At 42.2% G+C, this 24,968-nt stretch overlaps 1 protein-coding gene across 3 annotated transcripts in view; it reads left to right on the top strand.

Moving 5' to 3' along the window:
• dachc (dachshund c) overlaps positions 1-24,968 on the top strand; it is a 100,133-nt gene that overhangs the window by 41,352 nt on the left and 33,813 nt on the right. For all 3 annotated transcript variants that reach the window (XR_010464719.1, XR_010464718.1, XM_065022607.1), the window contains exons 3-4: positions 5,225-5,377; positions 22,289-22,476. Coding sequence is in view for 1 of the 3 variants with exons in the window: in XM_065022607.1 (XP_064878679.1) it covers positions 5,225-5,377; positions 22,289-22,476 (341 nt within the window). In the remaining 2 variants the exon portion in view is untranslated. The remainder of the gene's footprint in view (positions 1-5,224; positions 5,378-22,288; positions 22,477-24,968) is intronic.

The raw sequence follows: 24,968 nt of genomic DNA, 5'->3' as shown, positions 1-24,968 counted from the left end.
TCATGGCTGGAATGACCTGGTGGCCTCATGGCTGGAATGACCTGGTGGCCTCATGGCTGGAATGACCTGGTGGCCTCGTGGCTGGAATGACCTGGTGGCCTCGTGGCTGGAATGACCTGGTGGCCTCGTGGCTGGTAATGACCTGGTGGCCTCGTGGCTGGTAATGACCTGGTGGCCTCGTGGCTGGTAATGACCTGGTGGCCTCGTGGCTGGTAATGACCTGGTGGCCTCGTGGCTGGTAATGACCTGGTGGCCTCGTGGCTGGTAATGACCTGGTGGCCTCGTGGCTGGTAATGACCTGGTGGCCTCATGGCTGGAATGACCTGGTGGCCTCATGGCTGGAAATGACCTGGTGGTCTCATGGCTGGAAATGACCTGGTGGCCTCATGGCTGGAAATGACCTGGTGGCCTCATGGCTGGAAATGACCTGGTGGCCTCATGGCTGGAAATGACCTGGTGGTCTCATGGCTGGAAATGACCTGGTGGTCTCATGGCTGGAAATGACCTGGTGGCCTCATGGCTGGAAATGACCTGGTGGCCTCATGGCTGGAAATGACCTGGTGGTCTCATGGCTGGAAATGACCTGGTGGCCTCATGGCTGAAATGACCTGGTGGCCTCATGGCTGGAAATGACCTGGTGGCCTCATGGCTGGAATGTTATTCATATTTTTCATCATTTTATAACTAATAAAATACATGTAAATGTTGAAAATCCGGTGTTTCTATGTCAAATGGTTTTGTTATATTTCAGTCTTCTGGTATATAAAGTGTAATATTAAGATGTAAGACATTTCAGGTGTCAGGTGTCTTCTGTTGTTAAACCCATAACCATGTGTGTGAGGTGGATACTGTTGTTAAACCCATAACCATGTGTGTGAGGTGGATACTGTTGTTAAACCCATAACCATGTGTGTGAGGTGGATACTGTTGTTAAACCCATAACCATGTGTGTGAGGTGGATACTGTTGTTAAACCCATAACCATGTGTGTGAGGTGGATACTGTTGTTAAACCCATAACCAGGTGTGTGAGGTGGATACTGTTGTTAAACCCATAACCATGTGTGTGAGGTGGATACTGTTGTTAAACCCATAACCATAACCCCATAACCATGTGTGTGAGGTGGATACTGTTGTTAAACCCATAACCAGGTGTGTGAGGTGGATACTGTTGTTAAACCCATAACCATGTGTGTGAGGTGGATACTGTTGTTACAAAGTAGATTAGTTTAAGACGACCAAGAATCACTCTGTGTGCCCCTGGTTTAGCCCACTGCAGTAAAAGGTTCGCCTCATAGTCATTGTATCATTTCAAATCCAAAGTGCTGGTGTACAGAGCCATAACAACAACAACTTGTCCCAATACTGTTGGAGCTCACAGTAGATGGATCTCTATGACAACCCTCTGTTACCCATAATCCACTAGACTAGAGGATGTTGATGTCTCTTTCTTTGTACCCATCACCTTTCTTTTCTCTCTTTTCTCTTTTCTCTCTCTCTCTCTCTCTCTCTCTCTATTTCACACTTTCTCTCCATCTCTCTATTTCACACTCTCTCTGTCTCTGTCTCTCCTCTCTCTCTCTCTCCTCTCTCTCTCTCCTCTCTCTCTCTCTCCTCTCTCCATCTCTCTCTCTCTCCATCTCTCTATTTTACTCTCTCTCTCTCTCTCTCTCTCTCTCTCTCTCTCTCTCTCTCTCTCTCTCTCTCTCTCTCTCTCTCTGTCTCTCTCTCAATTCAATTCAAGGGCTTTATTGGCATGGGAAACATGTGTTAACATTGCCAAAGCAAGTGAGGTAGACAACATACAAAGTGAATATATAAAGTGAAAAACAACAAAAATTAACAGTAAACATTACACATACAGAAGTTTCGAAACAGTAAAGACATTACAAATGTCATATTATATATATATATATACAATGTACAAATAGTTAAAGGACACAAGATAAAATAAATAAGCATAAATATGGGTTGTATTTACAATGGTGTTTGTTCTTCACTGGTTGCCCTTTTCTCGTGGCAACAGGTCACAAATCTTGCTGCTGTGATGGCACACTGTGGAATTTCACCCAGTAGATATGGAAGTTTATCAAAATTGGGTTTGTTTTAGAATTCTTTGTGGATCTGTGTAATCTGGGGAAAATATGTCTCTCTAATATGGTCATACATTGGGCAGGAGGTTAGGAAGTGCAGCTCAGTTTCCACCTCATTTTGTGGGCAGTGAGCACATAGCCTGTCTTTTCTTGAGAGCCATGTCTGCCTACGGCGGCCTTTCTCAATAGCAAGGCTATGCTCACTGAGTCTGTACATAGTCAAAGCTTTCCTTAATTTTGGGTCAGTCACAGTGGTCAGGTATTCTGCCGCTGTGTACTCTCTGTGTAGGGCCAAATAGCATTCTAGTTTGCTCTGTTTTTTTGTTAATTCTTTCCAATGTGTTAAGTAATTATCTTTTTGTTTTCTCATGATTTGGTTGGGTCTAATTGTGTTGCTGTCCTGGGGCTCTGTGGGGTGTGTTTGTGTTTGTGAACAGAGCCCCAGGACCAGCTTGCTTAGGGGACTCTTCTCCAGGTTCATCTCTCTGTAGGTGATGGCTTTGTTATGGAAGGTTTGTGAATCTCTTCCTTTTAGGTGGTTGTAGAATTTAACGTCTCTTTTCTGGATTTTGATAATTAGTGGGTATCGGCCTAATTCTGCTCTGCATGCATTATTTGGTGTTTTACGTTGTACATGGAGGATATTTTTGCAGAATTCTGCGTGCAGAGTCTCAATTTGGTGTTTGTCCCATTTTGTGAAGTCTTGGTTGGTGAGTGGACCCCAGACCTCACAACCATAAAGGGCAATGGGCTCTATGACTGATTCAAGTATTTTTAGCCAAATCCTAATTGGTATGTTGAAATTTATGTTTCTTTTGATGGCATAGAATGCCCTTCTTGCCTTGTCTCTCAGATCGTTCACAGCTTTGTGGAAGTTACCTGTGGCGCTGATGTTTAGGCCAAGGTATGTATAGTTTTTTGTGTGCTCTAGGGCAACAGTGTCTAGATGGAATTTGTATTTGTGGTCCTGGTGACTGGACCTTTTTTGGAACACAATTATTTTGGTCTTACTGAGATTTACTGTCAGGGCCCAGGTCTGACAGAATCTGTGCATAAGATCTAGGTGCTGCTGTAGGCCCTCCTTGGTTGGTGACAGAAGCACCAGATCATCAGCAAACAGCAGACATTTGACTTGGATTCTAGCAGGGGAGGCCGGGTGCTGCAGACTTTTCTAGTGCCCGCGCCAATTCGTTGATATATATGTTGAAGAGGGTGGGGCTTAAGCTGCATCCCTGTCTAACCCCACGACCCTGTGTGAAGAAATGTGTGTGTTTTTTGCCCATTTTAACCGCACACTTGTTGTTTGTGTACATGGATTTTATAATGTCGTATGTTTTTCCCCCAACACCACTTTCCATCAGTTTGTATAGCAGACCCTCATGCCAGATTGAGTCGAAGGCTTTTTTGAAATCAACAAAGCATGAGAAGACTTTGCCTTTGTTTTGGTTTGTTTGGTTGTCAATTAGGGTGTGCAGGGTGAATACATGGTCTGTTGTAGGGTAATTTGGTAAGAAGCCAATTTGACATTTGCTCAGTACATTGTTTTCATTGAGGAAATGTACGAGTCTGCTGTTAATAATAATGCACAGGATTTTCCCAAGGTTACTGTTGACACATATTCCACGGTAGTTATTGGGGTCAAATTTGTCTCCACTTTTGTGGATTGGGGTGATCAGTCCTTGGTTCCAAATATTGGGGAAGATGCCAGAGCTAAGGATGATGTTAAAGAGTTTTAGTATAGCCAATTGGAATTTGTTGTCTGTATATTTGATCATTTCATTTAGGATACCATCGACACCACAGGCCTTTTTGGGTTGGAGGGTTTTTATTTTGTCATGTAGTTCATTCAATGTAATTGGAGAATCCAGTGGGTTCTGGTAGTCTTTAATAGTTGATTCTAAGATCTGTATTTGATCATGTATATGTTTTTGCTCTTTGTTCTTTGTTATAGAACCAAACAGATTGGAGAAGTGGTTTACCCATACATCTCCATTTTGGATAGATAATTCTTCGTGTTGTTGTTTGTTTAGTGTTTTCCAATTTTCCCAGAAGTGGTTAGAGTCTATGGATTCTTCAATTACATTGAGCTGATTTCTGACATGCTGTTCCTTCTTTTTCCGTAGTGTATTTCTGTATTGTTTTAGTGATTCACCATAGTGAAGGCGTAGACTCAGGTTTTCTGGGTCTCTATGTTTTTGGTTGGACAGGTTTCTCAATTTCTTTCTTAGATTTTTGCATTCTTCATCAAACCATTTGTCATTATTGTTAATTTTCTTCGGTTTTCTATTTGAGATTTTTAGATTTGATAGGGAAGCTGAGAGGTCAAATATACTGTTAAGATTTTCTACTGCCAAGTTTACACCTTCACTATTACAGTGGAACGTTTTACCCAGGAAATTGTCTAAAAGGGATTGAATTTGTTGTTGCCTAATTGTTTTTTGGTAGGTTTCCAAACTGCATTCCTTCCATCTATATTCTATAGCATTTCTTAATGTTACTCAGTTCCTTTGGCTTTGATGCCTCATGATTGAGTATTGCTCTGTTTAAGTAGACTGTGATTTTGCTGTGGTCTGATAGGGGTGTCAGTGGGCTGACTGTGAACGCTCTGAGAGACTCTGGGTTGAGGTCAGTGATAAAGTAGTCTACAGTACTACTGCCAAGAGATGAGCTATAGGTGTACCTACCATAGGAGTCCCCTCGAAGCCTACCGTTGACTATGTACATACCCAGCGTGCGACAGAGCTGCAGGAGTTGTGACCCGTTTTTGTTGGTTATGTTGTCATAGTTGTGCCTAGGGGGGCATATGTGGGAGGGGATGCTGTCACCTCCAGGCAGATGTTTGTCCCCCTGTGTGCTGAGGGTGTCAGGTTCTTGTCCGGTTCTGGCATTTAGGTCGCCACAGACTAGTACATGTCCCTGGGCCTGGAAATGATTGATTTCGCCCTCCAGGATGGAGAAGCTGTCTTCATTAAAATATGGGGATTCTAGTGGGGGGATATAGGTAGCACACAGGAGGACATTTTTCTCTGTTAGGATAATTTCCTTTTGAATTTCTAGCCAAATGTCTCTCTCCTCTCTCTCCTATCTCTCTCCATCTCTCTATTTCACACTCTCTCTCCTCTCTCTCTCTCAGGTCTGACAGCGGCTGCTCTTGCTGAGGCCATGAAGACCAAAAAGATCAAGTTGGAGGTGATGGGGGGTTACCATAGTAACCACCACCAGCATCATCATCACCACGGGACAGACGGAGAGAACGGAGGAGATCACCACAACTCCTCCAGTCTGGGTGAGTCCATATTAATCCCTGTTATTACGTTATCATTACAGTCAATGGACCAGCATCAGTTTCATTACAATGCTGGTCCTCTAGGCTTTGAGTTAGAGACACTATACACAGTACCAGTCAAACACTATACACAGTACCAGTCAAACACTATACACAGTACCAGTCAAACACTATACACAGTACCAGTCAAACACTATACACAGTACCAGTCAAACACTATACACAGTACCAGTCAAACACTATACACAGTACCAGTCAAACAGCTGGACAGATACACTATACACAGTACCAGTCAAACACTATACACAGTACCAGTCAAACACTATACACAGTACCAGTCAAACACTATACACAGTACCAGTCAAACACTATACACAGTACCAGTCAAACACTATACACAGTACCAGTCAAACAGCTGGACAGATACACTATACACAGTACCAGTCAAACACTATACACAGTACCAGTCTAAAGTTTGGACACACCTACTCATTCCAGGGCTGTTCTTTTTAGTGAAGACATCAGAAACTATGAAATAACACATATGGAATCATGTAGTAACCAAAAAAGTGTTAAACAAATCTAAATATATTTTATATTTGAGATTCTACAAAGTAGCCACCCTTTGCCTTGTTGACAGCTTTGCACACCCTTGGCATTCTCTCAACCAGCTTCACCTGGAATGCTTTTCCAACAGTCTTGAAGGAGTTCCCACATATGCTGAGCACTCCCACATATGCTGAGCACTTGTTGGCTGCTTTTCCTTCACTCTGCGGTCCGACTCATCCCAAACCATCTCAATTGGGTTGTGGTCGGGTGATTGTGGAGGCCAGGTCATCTGATGCAGCACTCCATCACTCTCCTTCCGGGTCAATATATAAAATATATTTAGATTTGTTTAACACTTTTTTTGGTTACTACATGATTACATATGTTATTTCATAGTTCTGATGTCTTCACTATTATTCTACAATGTAGATAAATAGTAAAAATAAAGGAAACCCCTGGAATTAGTAGGTGTCCAAACTTGTGACTGGTTCTGTATATATATATATCATATAACTGCACCCACATGATATCTTGGCAGCTGTCCATACTGTTTGATTGCGTCTCTATGATCATGTCAACAGCACACCTACTGGTCTTGATTCAGCAGGATGTGACATCATCACTGTATCACACAGATAAATCTATTCCCTAATTTACTGGTTCAAGACAAGGTTTTAAGATGAAATGCTTATGTACTGCTTACGAATGCAGTATGTATGGGTTATGAATGCAGTATGTATGAGTTATGAATGCAGTATGTATGGGTTATGTATGCAGTATGTACTGCTTATGAATGCAGTATGTATGGGTTATGAATGCGGTATGTATGGGTTATGAATGCAGTATGTATGGGTTATGAATGCGGTATGTATGGGTTATGAATGCAGTATGTATGGGTTATGAATGCAGTATGTATGGGTTATGAATGCAGTATGTATGGGTTATGAATGCAGTATGTATGGGTTATGAATGGGTTATGAATGCGGTATGTATGGGTTATGAATGCAGTATGTATGGGTTATGAATGCGGGTTATGTATATGGGTTAATGAATGCAGGTTATGAATACTGTATGGGTTATGAATGCGGTATGTATGGGTTATGAATGGGTTATGAATGCGGTATGTATGGGTTATGAATGCAGTATGTATGGGTTATGAATGCAGTATGTACTGCTTATGAATGCAGTATGTATGGGTTATGAATGTGGTATGTATGGGTTATGTATGCAGTATGTATGGGTTATGAATGCAGTATGTATGGGTTATGAATGGGTTATGAATGCGGTATGTATGGGTTATGAATGCGGTATGTATGGGTTATGAATGGGTTATGAATGCGGTATGTATGGGTTATGAATGCGGTATGTATGGGTTATGAATGCGGTATGTATGGGTTATGAATGCGGTATGTATGGGTTATGTATGGGTTATGAATGCGGTATGTATGGGTTATGAATGGGTTATGAATGCGGTATGTATGGGTTATGAATGCGGTATGTATGGGTTATGAATGCAGTATGTATGGGTTATGAATGCAGTATGTATGGGTTATGAATGCAGTATGTATGAGTTATGAATGCAGTATGTATGGGTTATGAATGCGGTATGTATGGGTTATGAATGTAGTTTGTATGGGTTATGAATGCAGTATGTATGGGTTATGAATGCAGTATGTATGGGTTATGAATGCAGTATGTATGGGTTATGAATGGGTTATGGATGCGGTATGTATGGGTTATGAATGCAGTATGTATGGGTTATGAATGGGTTATGGATGCGGTATGTATGGGTTATGAATGCAGTATGTATGGGTTATGAATGCAGTATGTATGGGTTATGAATGCAGTATGTATGGGTTATGAATGCAGTATGTATGGGTTATGAATGCAGTATGTATGGGTTATGAATGCAGTATGTATGGGTTATGAATGCAGTATGTATGGGTTATGAATGTGTTATGATGCTGTTATGAAGGTAGCCTTCTAAGATTTAGTCCATGTTGGTGTATGAATGAGGGTTGAGAGAAACTGTAACTTCCTTTAACAGAGACCACCTGTCCTTCTGCCTCTGGGACTGAACTGGCAATACAACAGCTTCACCTGAAACACAAATCAGATGTATTTATATAATGGCTCTTCATAGAACAGCTTCACCTGAAACACAAATCAAATGTATTTATATAATGGCTCTTCATAGAACAGCTTCACCTGAAACACAAATCAAATGTATTTATATAATAGCTCTTCATACAACAGCTTCACCTGAAACACAAATCAGATGTATTTATATAATAGCCCTTCGTACAACAGCTTCACCTGAAACACAAATCAGATGTATTTATATAATAGCCTTTCGTACAACAGCTTCACCTGAAACAGAACAGAATGTCTAACAAGGAAAAGAAGAAATCAATAGTGTTCTCTGTAGTTTAGGATCTTAAACACAAACGATGACTGTGTATTGATTTGGTGCAGGGTTCCAGCTATTGGCTGGTTACAACACCATCTGTATGTTGAGACAGAAGACAGGGATTATCAAAGCCTGAACAGGATCACAAATCAACCTGGTTTATGACGTGGCTTAAGAACAGAGTGTGTGTGTTTGTGTGTGTCAGCACAGGTAGCATTGACGATCAGTAAGAGAAACCAGTAAACTAGTTTTAAATACAGATCTCCTTCAGCCCACTATATGTTTTGTATCTTTATTTCAACTAGGCGAGTCAGTTGAGAACAAACGGCCTACCCCGGGCCAAATCCGGACGACACTGGGACAATTGTGCGCCACCCTATTCGACTCCCAGTTACGGCCGTATTTGATACAGCCTGGATTCGAACCAGGTACTGCAGTGACGCCTCTTGCACTGAGATGCAGTGTCTTAGACCGCTGCGCCACTCAGGAGCGCAGTAAGATAAACAGTAAGATAAACCAGTAAACTAGATTTAAATACAGATGTCTCCTTCAGCCTGCTGTATTACAGTAAGATATTACAGTAAGATAAACCAGTAAACTAGTTTTAAATACAGATGTCTCCTTCAGCCTGCTATATTACAGTAAGATAAACCAGTAAACTAGTTTTAAATACAGATGTATTCTTCAGCCCACTGTATTACAGTAAGATATTACAGTAAGATAAACCAGTAAACTAGTTTTAAATAGCTAACAATAGAGAGATGGACCATGTGTGTCACCAGTTGGCTCTGTTAGAAATAACAGCTAATGTTCAAAGTTAACCAACTGAGCCAGTAACACACACACACACACACACACACACACACACACACACACACACACACACACACCTGTTATCTCTTTCTGGATGCTGATCTTTAATTAGTCTGTTTACATCCTTTCTAAAAACAGACCCTCTGTGAAAAGAAGTGTGTGTGTGTGTGTGTGTTTCTCTATGTGTGTGTGTGTGTGTGTGTGTTTCCCTATGTGTGTGTGTGTGTGTGTGTGTGTGTGTGTGTGTGTGTGCCTCTACAGAGTTTCAGTGTAAGGTGTAAGGAAAATGGCAGTAGATCTCTAGAGATCCATTAGGTCACCTCCTCCATTATACTGTATGATGAATTCCTCCATCTGTATTCACCTCCTCCATTATACTGTATGATGAATTCCTCCATCTGTATTCACCTCCTCCATTATACTGTATGATGAATTCCTCCATCTGTATTCACCTCCTCCATTATACTATATGATGAATTCCTCCATCTGTATTCACCTCCTCCATTATACTGTATGATGAATTCCTCCATCTGTATTCATCTGTCACTCCATTATACTGTATGATGAATTCCTCCATCTGTATTCACCTCCTCCATTATACTGTATGATGAATTCCTCCATCTGTATTCACCTCCTCCATTATACTGTATGATGAATTCCTCCATCTGTATTCACCTCCTCCATTATACTGTATGATGAATTCCTCCATCTGTATTCACCTCCTCCATTATACTGTATGATGAATTCCTCCATCTGTATTCACCTCCTCCATTATACTATATGATGAATTCCTCCATCTGTATTCACTTCCTCCATTATACTGTATGATGAATTTCCTCCATCTGTATTCACCTCCTCCATTATACTGTATGATGAATTTCTCCATCTGTATTCACCTCCTCCATTATACTGTATGGTGAATTCCTCCATCTGTATTCACCTCCTCCATTATACTGTATGATGAATTCCATCTGTATCCATCTGTATTCATCTGTATTCTCCTCCATTATACTGTATGATGAATTCCTCCATCTGTATTCACCTCCTCCATTATACTGTATGATGAATTCCTCCATCTGTATTCACCTCCTCCATTATACTGTATGATGAATTCCTCCATCTGTATTCACCTCCTCCATTATACTGTATGATGAATTCCTCCATCTGTATTCACCTCCTCCATTATACTATATGATGAATTCCTCCATCTGTATTCACCTCCTCCATTATACTGTATGATGAATTCCTCCATCTGTATTCACCTCCTCCATTATACTGTATGATGAATTAATCCATCTGTATTCACCTCCTCCATTAAACTGTATGATGAATTCCTCCATCTGTATTCACCTCCTCCATTATACTGTATGATGAATTCCTCCATCTGTATTCACCTCCTCCATTATACTGTATGATGAATTAATCCATCTGTATTCACCTCCTCCATTATACTGAATGATGAATTCCTCCATCTGTATTCACCTCCTCCATTATACTGAATGATGAATTCCTCCACTGGTTGCCGTTTCTTGTGGCAACAGGTCACAAATCTTGTTTCTGTGATGGCACACTGTGTGGTATTTCACCCAGTAGATATGGAAGTTTATCAAAATTGGGTTTGTTTTATAATTATTTGTGAGTCTGTGTCATCTGAGGGAAATATATTTCTCTAATATGGTCATACATTGGGCAGGAGGTTAGGAAGTGCAGCTCAGTTTCCATCTCATTTTGTGGGCAGTGAGCACATAGCCTGTCTTCTCTTGAGAGCCAGGTCTGCCTGCGGCGGCCTTTCTTAATAGCAAGGCTATGCTTACTGATTCTGTACATAGTCAAAGCTTTCCTTAAGTTTGGGTCAGTCACACAGGTTCATCTCTCTGTAGGTGATGGATTTGTTATGGAAGGTTTGGGAATCGCTTCCTTTTAGGTGGTTGTAGAATTTAACGTCTCTTTTCTGGATTTTGATCATTAGTGGGTATCGGCCTAATTCTGCTCTGCATGTATTATTTGGTGTTTTACGTTGTACACAGAGGTTATTTTTGCAGATTTCTGCAGGCAGGGTCTCAATTTGGTGTTTGTCACATTTTGTGAATCTCTCTCTCTCTCTCTCTCTGTGTGTGTGTGTGTGTGTGTGAGAGTCTCTCTCTCTGTGTGTGTGTGTGTGTGTGTGTGTGTGAATCTCTCTCTCCCTGTGTGTGTGTGTGTGTGAGTCTCTGTGTGTGTGTGTGTGTGTGAGTCTCTCTCTGTGTGTGTGTGTGTGTGTGTGTGTGTGTGAGTCTCTCTCTGTGTGTGTGTGTGTGTGTGAATCTCTCTGTGTGTGTGTGTGTGTGTGTGTGTGTGTGTGTGTGTGTGTGTGTGTGTGTGTGTGTGTGTGTGTGAGTCTCTCTCTGTGTGTCAGGTTTAATCTTATAAAGGCTCATGTGACCTTTAGAAAGAGAAGATCAGACATGATCTGAAAAGACAGCAACACAATGGCACAAATACCATCTATGATTAATTACGGTGTGTGTGTGTGTGTGTGTGTGTCTCAGAGCGTGTACTACACAATAGACTAGTAGCGTTTAATGCCTCCTTCAATCAACAGTGGGGATGTCACTTGGCCAAGCACTTACTCACTTAAAACCAATCTCTTTAAAAAGGGGCTCTCTGTGTGTCACTGAATTCCACTACCTCCACCTTTCTCTCTCTCTCTCTCTTTCTCCCTCTCTCTTTCTCTCTTTCTCCCTCTCTCTTTCTCCATCTCTCTTTCTCTCTCTCTTTCTCCCTCTCTCTTTCTCCCTCTCTATGTCTCCATCTCTCTTTCTCTCTCTCTCTTTCTCCCTCTCTCTTTCTCCCTCTCTCTTTCTCTCTCTCTCTTTCTCCCTCTCACTTTCTCCCTCTCTCTTTCTCCCTCTCTATGTCTCCATCTGTCTCCCGTTTCCACACCGCTAGCTGTCATGTGTGGCAGAGGGGAATCATTTACATTTGTTCAGTTTCTTTCTTATGGAATAATCTATAGGAGGATGTGTTCAAGCCAAGTGTTCAGACACAAGCCTTAGACACCAGTTTCTTTCTTATGGAATAATCTATAGGAGGATGTGTTCAAGCCAAGTGTTCAGACGCAAACCTTAGACATCAGTTTCTTTCTTATGGAATAATCTGTAGAAGGATGTGTTCAAGCCAAGTGTTCAGACACAAACCTTAGACACCAGTTTCTTTCTTATGGAATAATCTGTAGAAGGATGTGTTCAAGCCAAGTGTTCAGACACAAACCTTAGACACCAGTTTCTTGACAATGATTTTCCCGGAACTGAAATATTATTTTCATATCATCAGGCATTCCCCATTTTTATCCATCTCTACCCCTGATGGAGGCAGCTGCTGCCTAATGCTCCAACCTGGACTCAGGGGCTGACATAAAATAGTAAACATAAATTCAGTACACCACAATTAGTATTTATTAATTTGTGGACGTCCATCATCCATAATGTATGATATGTTACAAAATGCAATTCATATGATATTTTGCGAATTGCAATTTGCACAATATAATATGATCCAAATTTGCAAAAGGTTTGATATATTACCAATTCCAATTTGTTGTGGCTAATGTTAGCAAGGTGGCTAGGTGCCAAATGCTAACGTTAGCTGGGTGGCAAATGATAGCAATACCAGAGACGCTATCGAATTTTTTTCCTATTTGGCCTCCAGAAAAAAAATCCTAGGCCCGGCCCTGTCAAAGAGAGAACGGAATAATGGCGAAAAGGTTAGGTAAGAGAAAAATTGATTCAGAATGCAGGGTATTTAACCTGCAGTGGACAAACAATTTTTTTTTTGTTCAATGCAAAGAAAAGGCTGTTTGTCTCATCTGTCAAGAGACGGTGGCGGTATTCAAAGAATACAATCTTCGCCGACACTATGAATCCCGTCACAAAGACAAGTACGATAGCTTGCAAGGCCAAATACGAGCAGACAAACTCTCAAGGCTAAAAAGTGGACTACTATCTCAGCAGAATACATTTGTACGCCAAGCTCAGCTGAACCAGGCATCCGTTCGGGACAGCTTTCGGGATGCAAAAACTGATAGCAAGAAGCGGTAAGCCTGTCACTGACGGAGAGTTTGTTAAGAAATGTATGGATGCTGTCGCGGAGGAGGTGTGTCCCGAGAAGAAAGATGCATTTAATGCCGTAAGTCTGTCGGCGAGTACAATCACCAGACGCGTTGAAGAAATCGGGAGTAATGTATATGCCCAGCTGCAGCAGAAGACGAAAGAATTTGACTTTTTTTCATTAGCACTGGATGAGAGCACGGACGTGCAAGACACAGCGCAACTGCTCATTTTTATTCGTGGAGTTGGCGCAAACTTTGAGATATGCGAGGAGCTGGCAGCCCTCCAAAGTCTCAAAGGGACTACAACGGGAGAGGATATTTTTGACAAAGTGTGCCAAACCATGGAGAAGTTGGACCTGGACTGGTCAAAGCTAGCTAGCATCACGACTGACGGGGCTCCTAGCATGGTGGGCGAAACTCGCGGTCTAATAGGACGCATGAACCGGGAGTTGGAAAAAAGGGGTCTCACCGCCCCGCTACGAGTCCACTGCCTAATTCACCAGCAAGCACTGTGCTGCAAAGTGTTGAAGTGGGATTCTGTAATGAAGGTTGTGGTGTCGTGCATAAACTTCATCAGAGCAAAGGGACTTAAACACAGGCAGTTCCAAGAATTCCTGTCTGAACTGGAGTCTACGCACGGAGATGTGCTGTACTACACAGAGGTCCGATGGCTGAGCCGGGGCAGAGTTTTGAGGCGTTTTTACGAGCTGCTACCCGAAATTAACGCATTTCTTCATTTAAAAGACAAAACGGTCCCAGAGCTGATCGACCCAGAATGGAAATGGCACCTCGCATTTTTAACAGACGTGACAGAAATACTTAACAGCCTTAACTTGCAGCTACAAGGCGAGGGGAAACTCATTTGCGACATGTATTCACACATAAAAGCATTTGAGGTGAAATTAGCGCTGCTTTTGGAACAAGTGAAAAAGCGCAACTTCGTCCATCTTCCTGCTACCCAAAACCTGTCGACAGAGAACCCAGCGGTCCCGTTCCCAGCTGAAAAGTGCGTGGAAGCACTGGAAATGCTGAAGGCGGAGTTCGGTGTGCGATTCAGTGAACTACATGTTCATGCAAAAGAAATCCGTCTTTTTCAGAACCCCTTTGTTGCCGACATTGATGAAGCCCAGCCTTCATATCAGTTTGAGTTGGCTGAGTTACAGAACTGTGATGTTCTGAAAGACGCATTCAAGCCCAACAGTCTCATTGACTTCTATGCCGCCCTCCCAAACGACACATATCCAAACATCAAAAAACACGCAATGAAAATGTCCACAGTTTTTGGCAGCACGTATATCTGCGAGAAAACCTTTTCTCGCATGAAACTGCTGAAAACCCCGATGAGATCAAGATTGACAGATGAACATTTGCATCAGTGCTTGAGACTGGCTGTAACTAGAATGGAACCTGATATTCAACTTCTCACCAGCCAGATGCAGGCCCACAGTTCACACTGATGAACATACATAGGTAAGCTCACTTTTCTGACTTGAATGAGTCATTCTGAGCATAAACAAATATAATCATAATAAAATCTACTGGGATAAAATCCATCTTTACAACCATACTGGTAGTGAAATGTATTGTGCTGTGTAGGTGCTGTATCACTTAGTTCAGTTTCTCAACCTGCTTCTTTTGTGGTTTTCACAGGGAAGTTGATGAGAGAGAGCTGCAAACAGCGGTGTCTACAAGCCTACTGGAACCTACAAAAGGATTATAAGGAAGGAACACAAGAACTTTAAGAGACTGCTCATATGTGTCAGAGAGATTCTGCTCTGACAACTGAGCTGAACTTTTATCTGTTAAGATTGTGCATGGCACGACAGAAAGTTAATGTTCCATGGCTTTTTTTTCTATGAAGAACCCAGAGAGAGTTATTTAGTTATTATTTATTTCCTGTTTTTTCTGTGAAGAACTCAGATAGGGTTATTTAGTTATTATTTATTTAATTAATAGTGTTATTATTTGTTTCCTGACTTTTTTTCTGTAAAGAACCTGGAAAGGGTTATTTGGTTATGTGTGGCTTTCTGGAAAACAATCAAATTTTTAAGCTCCCCTACGATCGTCACACTTTTTCTGTTACAAACTGACACCGGCCCCCCATCAGAGAAGGGAAAAGTTATGTGGCCCTCACAGGAAAAAGTTTGGGGACCCCTGGGTTAAAGGGTTAGGGGAAGGGTTAGCTAACATGCTAAGTAGTTGAAAAGTAGCTACAAAGTAGTAAGTAGTTGCAAAGTTGCTAATTAGCTAAAATGCTAAAGTTGTCCATGATGAGATTCGAACATGAAACCTTTGGGTTGCTAGATGTTAGCGTTTTACGCCTTCCCATCCACCGCAACCAACCACCCTATTTTTGTTTTTGCTTTTTGTCTTATGGAACCATAACAAACGTGACATATCATACTAATCATACCTTTACCATGGTACGTCTAGTCTATGAGACCAGGCTGAATGCTCATCCTCTCTCTACTATTTTCTCCTGTCCTCTTCTCCTGTGTGTGTGTGTGTGTGTGTATGTGTGTGTGTGTGTGTGTGTGTGTGTGTGTGTGTGTGTGTGTGTGTGTGTGTGTGTGTGTGTGTGTGTGTGTGTAAACTAAGGCCTTAACATTTCCCGTTTGCACCAGTCTTACTTGTGTTGATGGTTCTGCCCCACTACCACCTGTGTTGATGGTTCTGCCCCACTACCACCTGTGTTGATGGTTCTGCCCCACTACCACCTGTGTTGATGGTTCTGCCCCACTACCACCTGTGTTGATGGTTCTGCCCCACTACCACCTGTGTTGATGGTTCTGCCCCACTACCACCTGTGTTGATGATTCTGCCCCACTACCACCTGTGTTGATGGTTCTGCCCCACTACCACCTGTGTTGATGGTTCTGCCCCACTACCACCTGTGTTGATGGTTCTGCCCCACTACCACCTGTGTTGATGGTTCTGCCCCACTACCACCTGTGTTGATGGTTCTGACCCACTACCACCTGTGTTGATGGTTCTGCCCCACTACCACCTGTGTTGATGGTTCTGACCCACTACCACCTGTGTTGATGGTTCTGCCCCACTACCACCTGTGTTGATGGTTCTGACCCACTACCACCTGTGTTGATGGTTCTGCCCCACTACCACCTGTGTTGATGGTTCTGCCCCACTACCACCTGTGTTGATGGTTCTGCCCCACTACCACCTGTGTGTCACAGGAGGTTGGTGGCACCTTAATTGGGGAGGACAGGTTCGTGGTAATGACTGGATCTGAATCCGTGGAATGGTATCAAATACATCAAACACATGGTTTCCATGGTTTCCGTGTGTTTGATGCCGTTCCATTCGCTCCGTTCCAGACATTATTATGAGCCGTCCTCCTCTCAGCAGCCTCCACTGGATCAAATATCACACCATTCTGTCTGTCTGCTGCAGAGAGCAAACCGTCTTCCTCTCAGCAGCCTCCACTGCTGTGTGTGTTTTGTTTGTGTCGTTGCCATAAGCGATAAAACAATGTTAAACGTTAACCATTGTTTAATTATAGGTTGAGCTGCACAATGAACAAACACAAAGCATTTGGCCTGTTTTTCCATAAAGCCACTTCCTCCGCACGGATGTCTAAATCACTACAAACACACACACACACACACACACACACACACATACATACATTGTACTTCCGGCGCCGACAGAGATGGCCGCCTCGCTTCGCGTTCCTAGGAAACTATGCAGTTTTTTGTTTTTTTACGTGTTATTTCTTACATTAGTACATTTACATTTACATTTACATTTAAGTCATTTAGCAGACGCTCTTATCCAGAGCGACTTACAAATTGGTGCGTAGTACCTCAGGTCATCTTAGGTTTCATTACATACAGTCGAGAAGAACTATCCTTATGTACATATTCTTTATCCCCTTACACTGTGTATAAGACAGTAGTTTTGGAATTGTTAGTTAGATTACTCGTTGGTTATTACTGCATTGTCGGAACTAGAAGCACAAGCATTTCGCTACACTCGCATTAACATCTGCTAACCATGTGTATGTGACAAATAAAATTTGATTTTGATTTGACATACACATTCTTACACACTCACACTCACACACACACACACACACATTCTTACACACTCACACACACACACACACACACACACACATTCTTACACACTCACACACACACACATTCTTACACACTCACACACACACACATTCTTACACACTCACACACACACACACACACACACACACACACACACACATTCATACACACAACACATGAACTACATTAACTGAGCAGCCATTAGCACCTTAATGTGGGAAAGAGAAGGCCATCACCAGTCAAACGCTGAGGTTTCTTTAGGAAATCTACAACATACATACAAGGTTTTATACAGAGCATTCAGAAAGTATTCAGACCCCTTCCCTTTTCCCACATTTTGCTACGTTACAGCCTTTTTCTGAAATTGATTAAATTGTTTTTTTTTTCTCTCATCAATCTACACACAATACCCCATAATGACAAAGCGAAAACAGGTTTTTAGACATTTCTGAAAATGTATAACAAATTAAAAACAGAAATACCTTATTTACATACAGTACCAGTCAAAAGTTTGGACACACCTACTCATTCAAGGGTTTTTCTTTATTTTTTAAAACTATTTTCTACATTTTAGACAAATAGTGAAGACATCAAAACTATGAAATAACACATATGTAATCATGTAGTAACCAAAAAAAGTGTTAAACAAATCAAAATATATTTTAGATTCTTCAAAGTAGCCACCCTTTGCCTTGATGACTGCTTTGCACACTCTTGGCATTCTCTCAACCAGCTTCACCTGGAATGCTTTTCCAACAGTCTTGAAGGAGTTCCCACATATGCTGAGCACTTGTTGGCTGCTTTTCCTTCACTCTGCGGTCCAACTCATCCCAAACAATCTCAATTGGGTTGAGGTCGGGTGATTGTGGAGGCCAAGGCATCTGATGCAGCACTCCATCACTCTCCTTCTTGGTCAAATAGCCCTTACACAGCCTGGAGGTGTGTTGGGTCATTGTCCTGTTGAAAAACAAATGAAAGTACCACTAAGCGCAAACCAGATGGGATGGCGTATCGCTGCATAATGCTGTAGTAGTAGCCAAATAAATCAGTATCACCAGCAAAGCACCCTCACACCTCTTCCTCCATGCTTCACGGTGGGAACCACACATGCGGAGATCATCTGTTCCACAAAGACACGGCAGTTGGAACCAAAAATCTCAAATTTGTTCTCATTGCTCGTGTTTCTTGACCCAAGCAAGTCTCTTCTTCTTATTGGTGCCCTTTAGTAGTGGCTTCTTTGCAGACATTTGACCATAAAGCCTGATTCACACAGTCTCCTCTGAACAGTTGATGTTGAGATGTGTCTGTTACTTGAACTCTGCAAAGTATTTATTTGGGCTGCAATTTCTGAGGCTGGTAACTCGAATGAACTTATCCTCTGCAGCAGATATAAGTCTGGGTCTTCCTTTCCTGTGGTGGTCCTGATGAGAGCCAGTGTCATCATAGCGCTTGATGGTTTTTGCGACTGCACTTGAAAAAACTTTCAAAGTTCTTGAAATGTTATGTATTGACTGACCTTCATGTCTTAAAGTAATGATGGACTGTCATTTCTCTTTGCTTATTTGAGCTGTTCTTGCCATAATATGTGCTTGGTCTTTTACCAAATAGGACTATCTTCTGTATACCAACCCTACCTTGTCACAACACAACTGATTGGCTCAAACACATTAAGAACGGAAAAAAATTCCACAAATGAACTTTTAACAAGGCACACCTGTTAATGGAAATGCATTCCTGGTGACTACCTCATGAAGCTGGTTGAGAGAATGCCAAGAGTGTGCAAAGCTGTCATCAAGGCAAAGGGTGGCTACTTAGAAGAATATAAAATATATTTGGATTTGTTTAACACTTTTTGGTTTACTAGATGATTCCATATGTGTTATTTCATAGTTTTGATGTCTTCGCTATTATTCTACAATGTAGAAAATAGGAAATATAAAAAATAAAAAAAACTGGGGTAGGTGTGTCCAAACTTTTGACTGGTACTGTAAGTATTCAGACCCTTTGCTATGAGACGCACGAAGGGGACCAAGAACCCAATGGCCACTCTGACAGAACTCCAGAGTTCCTCTGCGGAGATGGGAGAACCTTCCAAGAGCGCAACTGATTGCAGCCCTCCACCAATCAGGCCTTTATGGTCGAGTGGCCAGACGGAAACCACTCCTCAGCAAAAGGCACATGACAGCCCGCTTGGAGTTTGCCAAAACGCACCTAAAGGACACTCCTGAGAAACAAGATTCTCTGGTCTGATGAAACCATGAGTGAACTCTTTGGCCTGAATGCCAAGTGTCACTTCTGGAGGAAACCTGGCACCATCCATACGGTGAAGCATGGTGGTGGTAGCGTCATGCTGTGGGGATGTTTTTCAGTGGCAGGGACTGGGAGACTAGTCAGGGTCTAAGGAAAGATGACAAGTACAGAGAGATCCTTGATGAAAACCTGCTCCAGTGTGCTCATGACCTCAGACTGGGGCGAAGGTTCACCTTCCAACAGGACAACGATCCTAAGCACACAGCCAAGACAACGCAGGAGTGGCTTCGGGACAAGTCTCTGAATGTCCTTTAGTGGCCCAGCCAGAGCCCGGACTTGAACCTGATCGAACATCTCTGGAGAGACCTGAAAATAGCTGTGCATCGACGCTCCCCATCCAAGCTGACAGAGTTTGGATCCTAAACTTTTTTGTAGTTTTTTAAAACATTATTGTCATTGTCTGTATTTCTGTTCTGTAAGGTTTTTTTTCTCTTTTTTTCTTAGATGAGCAACCATGGCGACCTTTGTTAGGGATTATGCTGAAGTTTCAAGGCTAGGCCAGACATGAAGAAAATATATAATGTAATTAGCTGGGTCCTATAGCAACCAATAACCAATTCCTCCATTCCTCCAACATCCGTTCATCTCCTTCCATTCAGGAGGACATCTTTTGTTTCTATTTCTGGTCGAGTTGAGGGAGGGAGGTGAGGGAGGGAGGGAGTGAGAGAGGTGGGAGGGAGGGTGAGGGAGGGAGGGTGGGATGGGGGGGTGAGGGAGTGATGGATGGAGGGGGGGGTGAGGAAGGGTCCATTGCAAAAGGCGTCCAGATGAACCACTGCACATATGAGTAATCCACCTAATTTAGTAAAAGCTTTTTCTTTTTAAAATTTCTTTCTGTTTCTATCTCTTCTTTGGGGACTTCTTTTTGTTTGCACACATTCTATTATATTTGGGACATTGTGTGGAATTTGGTCCAAGTTTATTGTCTATGTGTTTGGAATTACTCAGCGTTCCGTTGGCACGGTGACAGAGCAGTCATTAGCTCTCCTTTGTTTCGCTTCCTGCTTCTATTGTTTTATTTTTGGTTTTGTTTTCTTGAATGTTCAATATTTAGATTGTTCCCTTCTCTCCCATGTGGATTGGTTTATGCATCTATAAACTAGTTACATTTCAACAGCACACAGGTGTGAAATAGTGGGTCTGATGATACACAGGGATGAAATAGTGGGTCTGATACACAGGGATGAAATAGTGGGTCTGATACACAGGAGTGAAATAGTGGGTCTTATAAACAGGGGTGAAATAGTGGGTCTGATAAACAGGGGTGAAATAGTGGGTCTGATACACAGGGCTGAAATAGTGGGTCTGATACACAGGGGTGAAATAGTGGGTCTGATGATACACAGGGTGAAATAGTGGGTCTGATACACCGGGCTGAAATAGTGGGTCTGATACACAGGGGTGAAATAGTGGGTCTGATACACCGGGCTGAAATAGTGGGTCTGATGATACACAGGGGTGAAATAGTGGGTCTGATGATACACAGGGGTCTTGTTTGACTGGCTTTTATTTTCTAGCTGTTTGTCTCTAGTAGTCTGCTAACATCTAACATCTCTGTAGTAGTCTGGTAGCATCTAACATCGCTAGTCGTCTGCTAACATCTAACATCTCTAGTCGTCTGCTAACATCTAACATCTCTAGTCATCTGCTAACATCTAACATCTCTCTAGTCGTCTGCTAACATCTAACATCTCTAGTCGTCTGCTAACATCTAACATCTCTAGTCGTCTGCTAACATCTAACATCTCTAGTCGTCTGCTAACATCTAACATCTCTCTAGTCGTCTGCTAACATCTAACATCTCTAGTCGTCTGCTAACAGAATACTAGTGGAAGGAAAAGGGTCTTGTTTTTCCCACATTGTCCAATCATTCAATTCAGTCTAATTAGTCACTTATTTCTTTTCATTTTCCAGTGTCTAGTAAAGGTCCTAAAGCTCTTCACAGACAACTTCTCATTTGAACATCTTTAAGCTTTATATTCAAAATAATAAATGTCAGAATGTGAAGTGGAAGAGCTAATAACCTTTATTCTCAGACACCTCTCCTCTCCTCTTCCACCTCCTCTCCTCCTTCTCCTCTTTATTCTCCCCCTCCTCCTCCTCTTCATCATCATCTTCCTCCTTCTCTTCCTTCTCCTCTTCCTCCTCTTCCTCTCCTCTTCACTCAGAGTATGACAGAGGGACAGCAAAATGGAACTGTGTGTCTATTTCTGGATCATCAACAAAGTCTTTTTAGTGATTTCACCCAGAAGACAAAAAAAAGTAAAGTGTCATGGAGATGGAGTGTGATGTATTTTCTGTACTGTGATTGGCTGTTTCAAAGAGTCCATCTCAGATGTTGTTATATGACCTTCCACTCTTTGTTTACATGTTCTTCCCCTTGTTTGTTCAAACGTTTCATGTCCCCAGAGATGTTCGGTTTTGGGATGTTGAGCATCACAAATGTTGCTCTGGAAATCTGGTTTCACAAGTCAAACAGAATGTTTGGTCTAGTGTCCTGAGTGGGACAATATAATGGTTTACCCTCCACCTTCTAATGTATGCTGCCACCAAGCTCAATAGAAAACCATCTCTCTCTTTCTCGCCCCCTTTCCCTCCCTCCCCCTTTTCCTCTCTCCTTTCCCTCCCTCACTCCCCCCCCTTTCCCTCCCTCCCTCTCTCAGGTCTGGAACACCTCCCGTTCATGATGATGTCACACCCCCTGATCCCTGTCAGTATGGCCCCTGCCTCCGTCTCCATGGCAATGAGTCAGATGAACCACCTCAACACGTTAGCCAGCATGGCCTCTGCTGCCCAGGTCCACCACTCTACCCTCTCCTCCCGTGGCCGCATGGTCACCTCCGTTATAAAGGTATGTTAGCATGGAGGTCACCTCTGTTGTAAAGGTATGTTAGCATGGAGTCACCTCCGTTATAAAGGTATGTTAGCATGGCCACGTCCGTTATAAAGGTATGTTAGCATGGCCACGTCCGTTATAAAGGTATGTTAGCATGGTCACCTGTGTTATAAAGGTATGTTAGCATGGTCACCGGTGTTATAAAGGTATGTTAGCATAGTCACCGGTGTTATAAAGGTATGTTAGCATGGCCACCTCTGTTATAAAGGTATGTTAGCATGGTCACCGGTGTTATAAAGGTATGTTAGCATGGTCACCGGTGTTATAAAGGTATGTTAGCATGGCCACCTCCGTTATAAAGGTATGTTAGCATGGCCACGTCCATTATAAAGGTATGTTAGCATGGTCACCTGTGTTATAAAGGTATGTTAGCATGGTCACCGGTGTTATAAAGGTATGTTAGCATGGTCACCGGTGTTATAAAGGTATGTTAGCATGGTCACCGGTGTTATAAAGGTATGTTAGCATGGCCACCACTGTTATAAAGGTATGTTAGCATGGTCACCTCCGTTATAAAGGTATGTTAGCATGGTGGTCACCGGTGTTATAAAGGCATGTTAGCATGGTCACCTCCGTTATAAAGGTATGTTAGCATGGCCACCTGTGTTATAAAGGTATGTTAGCATGGAGGTCACCTGTGTTATAAAGGTATGTTAGCATGGTCACCTCCGTTATAAAGGTATGTTAGCATGGAGGTCACCTGTGTTATAAAGGTATATTAGCATGGCCACCTCTGTTATAAAGGTATGTTAGCATGGTCACCTCCGTTATAAAGGTATGTTAGCATGGAGGTCACCTGTGTTATAAAGGTATGTTAGCATGGTCACCGGTGTTATAAAGGTATGTTAGCATGGTGGTCACCTCCGTTATAAAGGTATGTTAGCATGGCCACCTCCGTTATAAAGGTATGTTAGCATGGTCACCTGTGTTATAAAGGTATGTTAGCATGGTCACCTGTGTTATTATGGTATGTTAGCATGGTCACCGGTGTTATAAAGGTATGTTAGCATGGTCACCTGTGTTATAAAGGTATGTTAGCATGGCCACCTCCGTTATAAAGGTATGTTAGCATGGCCACCTCCGTTATAAAGGTATGTTAGCATGGAGGTCACCTGTGTTATAAAGGTATGTTAGCATGGTCACCGGTGTTATAAAGGTATGTTAGCATGGTGGTCACCTCCGTTATAAAGGTATGTTAGCATGGCCACCTCCGTTATAAAGGTATGTTAGCATGGCCACCTCCGTTATAAAGGTATGTTAGCATGGAGGTCACCTGTGTTATAAAGGTATGTTAGCATGGTCACCGGTGTTATAAAGGTATGTTAGCATGGTGGTCACCTCCGTTATAAAGGTATGTTAGCATGGCCACCTCCGTTATAAAGGTATGTTAGCATGGTCACCTGTGTTATAAAGGTATGTTAGCATGGTCACCTGTGTATGTTATGGTATGGTATGTTAGCATGGTCACCTGTGTTATAAAGGTATGTTAGCATGGTCACCTGTGTTATAAAGGTATGTTAGCATGGTCACCTCCGTTATAAAGGTATGTTAGCATGGTCACCTCCGTTATAAAGGTATGTTAGCATGGTCTGTTATAAAGATATGTTAGCATGGTCATCTCCGTTATAAAGGTATGTTAGCATGGTCACCGGTGTTATAAAGGTATGTTAGCATGGTCACCGGTGTTATAAAGGTATGTTAGCATGGCCACCTCCGTTATAAAGGTATGTTAGCATGGCCACCTCCATTATAAAGGTATGTTAGCATGGTCACCTGTGTTATAAAGGTATGTTAGCATGGTCACCGGTGTTATAAAGGTATGTTAGCATGGTCACCTGTGTTATAAACCTGTGGTATGTTAGCATGGTCACCTGTGTTATAAAGGTATGTTAGCATGGTCACCGGTGTTATAAAGGTATAAAGGTATGTTAGTTATAAAGGTATGTTAGCATGGTCACCTGTGTTATAAAGGTATGTTAGCATGGCCACCTCCGTTATAAAGGTATGTTAGCATGGTCCACCTCCATTATAAAGGTATGTTAGCATGGTCACCTGTGTTATAAAGGTATGTTAGCATGGTCACATGGTCACCTGTGTTATAAAGGTATGTTAGCATGGTCACCGTGTTATAAAGGTATGTTAGCATGGTCACCTGTTATAAAGGTATGTTAGCATGGTCACCACTGTTATAAAGGTATGTTAGCATGGTCACCTCCGTTATAAAGGTATGTTAGCATGGTTATAAAGGTATGTTAGCATGGTCACCTGTGTATAAAGGTATGTTAGCATGGTCACCTCCGTTATAAAGGTATGTTAGCATGGCCACCTGTGTTATAAAGGTATGTTAGCATGGAGGTCACCTGTGTTATAAAGGTATGTTAGCATGGTCACCTGTTATAAAGGTATGTTAGCATGGAGGTCACCTGTGTTATAAAGGTATGTTAGCA

This window comes from Oncorhynchus nerka, linkage group LG2 (genome assembly GCF_034236695.1).
Source record: "Oncorhynchus nerka isolate Pitt River linkage group LG2, Oner_Uvic_2.0, whole genome shotgun sequence".
NCBI lineage: Eukaryota > Metazoa > Chordata > Actinopteri > Salmoniformes > Salmonidae > Oncorhynchus > Oncorhynchus nerka.
Note: the sequence above shows the minus strand (reverse complement) of the source record. Positions and strands in the feature narration are given on the sequence as shown.